Raw genomic sequence first — 2,287 nt, 5'->3', positions numbered from 1 at the left:
TGCCTCTTGGTGAATTATGCAGTGTAGGAAAATTACCTCCTGCTCAGGGTTGTCCTCTCTCACCCTGTCCTGAATTCTCTTGAGCATCCCAATGTTTTTTCCTGTCAGATTTGGTGATCCATCTGTGGTAACGTTGGTGAGCGTACTCCAAGGTAACTTGTGCTTCAGTACGACCGCTGACACGCTGTTAAATAAATCCTCTCCACGTGTTTTTCCTTTCAGGGATTCCATATCCAAAAACTCCTCCGTTATCTCGAAATTCTCATTAATCCCTCTGATAAAAAATAAAAGCTGAGCGGTGTCCTTTATATCATTGCTTTCGTCCAGTGCCAAAGAATATAATGTAAATGACTCCGCTTTTTTGTTTAGCTTGCTAGTTAAGTGTTCGTACGGCGAGTCACTGTCCTGCGTGATAAGCTCACTTTTTCAAATTTGTTCTTGCTCTCAGGACATAAAATATTTGCTGTCTCTACCATGCACTCTTTAATAAACTCCCCTTCGGAGAAAGACTTGCTGGCCTTTGCTAGTTTGAATGCTAGTAAATAACTTGTCTTCGTGCTTGCTTCTTGGATGGAAGTTGCTCGAATAAAGGTGTTTTGCTGAGCCTGCAAGCTAGCTACCAACCTGTCAGCGGTAGCCGTACGTTCTTGTGTTGAAAGGTTGCTAGCGTAATTAGCATGCTTGGTGAAAAAGTGACGGCTGATGTTGTATTCTTTTAAAACCGCAACGGTTTCTTGGCAAATAAGACACACAGCCTTGGACCGGACTTCAGTAAAAAAGTATTTAGGCGTCCATTCTTTCTTAAAAACCCGGCACTCACTGTCGACTTTTCTTTTCTTTGACATTGCTGTAGATGGGTTCTGATCTGACCAGTAGAAGAGCGATAACTGGAAATCATAGAACAGTGTTTCTCAACCGGTGGGGCGGGCGCGAGTAGGCAACAGGATGGAGGGAAAAATCATAAAAATAAAAAAAAAATCATTAAAAACAAATCGCGAAAATCCCCATGTCGAAAATGCAAGTGGTTAGACTACTACAACACAGAAACAAATCAACCAGACAGTTTCATGTATTTTGAGCCTGTGACGCGATATCACGTAACCGCTAGCCTACTATAAAAAAGCCCGCACACCCTTGTGCCATTTTTCGCTAGTATATTTGTTATCACTCTTGATATCAGCCTTTACCAAACCAAAAGTCTTTTTAAAGACTAAAACCCACAAATAGTCTTTTTAAAGACTAAAACCTGCCCTGGCTACTTTTTTTTTTAACTGGCGTGCACTTTGCTAGGTAGCTTACCCCTCTGACTTAGCCCACACCGTGTTGCAACATACACACCATAGATACACACACACACGACACTCACTCACTGACTCACTAAAGTTACAATCTGTCTTCAAATTAAATATTTTATTAAAAAATTGTATTGCCTGCAAAACACTTGCATTAAAGAACGTCCAAGTCCCGTCTGTTAACTTCAGTCCCCGTCCGATTGTCTCTCAGCATGGGCTCACAGTCGCATCCAAATTATAATTAGCCAACAAAGATGGATAGGTTTCTAGTGAGGACCAACAAGGCAACAGACCCACCGCCAGCTGTAAAAAAGCTTCGAAGGTATGATGAATCCTACCTGCAATTTGGTTTTACGGTCACGGCTGATCTGAGACCTCAGTGTGTCGTGTGTGCTGAGGTGCTGGCAAACGACAGCATGAAGCCCTGCAAGCTTAAAAGACACCTCGAAACGAAACATGCTGCCATTAAAGACAAGCCGGCAGACTATTTTAAACGAAAGCTTGATGGCCTCCATCAGCAACAGGCATCCATTTCAGTCCACAGCACTGTGTCGAAACAGTGTTTGGAGGCATCGTATGTAGTGGCCAAAAGAATCGCTAAACTGGGTAAACCGCATACAATTGCCGAGACTCTGGTTTTGCCGGCCGTGCAGGATATGTGCAGAATAATGTTAGGAGATAGTGCAGCAGCCAAACTTGGGGCAGTCCCACTCTCCAATGATACAGTCGCAAGGAGAATATCAGACATGTCAAACGACATCAGAGAGCAACTTGTACAGTTTATCAATCAGAGTCCTTACTATGCGCTGCAGCTGGACGAATCAACTGATGTCGCTGGACAGGCACAGCTCCTCGCATATGTCCGATATCTGCGCGACAAGGCCATTGAGGAAGATGTTCTGTTTTGTCGGCCTCTTAAATCGCACACCACAGGAGAAGCTGTATTTGATGTCATTAATGGGTTTGTGCGTGAAAATGGTCTGGCTTGGGACTGA

At 43.6% G+C, this 2,287-nt stretch overlaps 1 protein-coding gene across 1 annotated transcript; it reads left to right on the top strand.

Moving 5' to 3' along the window:
* Positions 1 to 1,546: 1,546 nt before the first annotated feature.
* LOC128383527 (zinc finger BED domain-containing protein 5-like) lies at positions 1,547 to 2,287 on the top strand. The gene has a single exon (XM_053343137.1). The coding sequence runs from the start codon at positions 1,547 to 1,549 to the stop codon at positions 2,285 to 2,287; it is 741 nt and encodes a 246-aa protein (XP_053199112.1).

This window comes from Scomber japonicus, chromosome 22 (genome assembly GCF_027409825.1).
Source record: "Scomber japonicus isolate fScoJap1 chromosome 22, fScoJap1.pri, whole genome shotgun sequence".
In the NCBI taxonomy this organism is placed as follows: Eukaryota; Metazoa; Chordata; class Actinopteri; order Scombriformes; family Scombridae; genus Scomber; species Scomber japonicus.
This window is presented reverse-complemented; position numbering and strand designations above follow the sequence as displayed.

Coding starts and splice junctions, on each gene's coding strand:
- LOC128383527 (XM_053343137.1), top strand. CDS start 1,547: ATGGATAGGTTTCTAGTGAGGACCAACAAGGCAACAGACCCACCGCCA.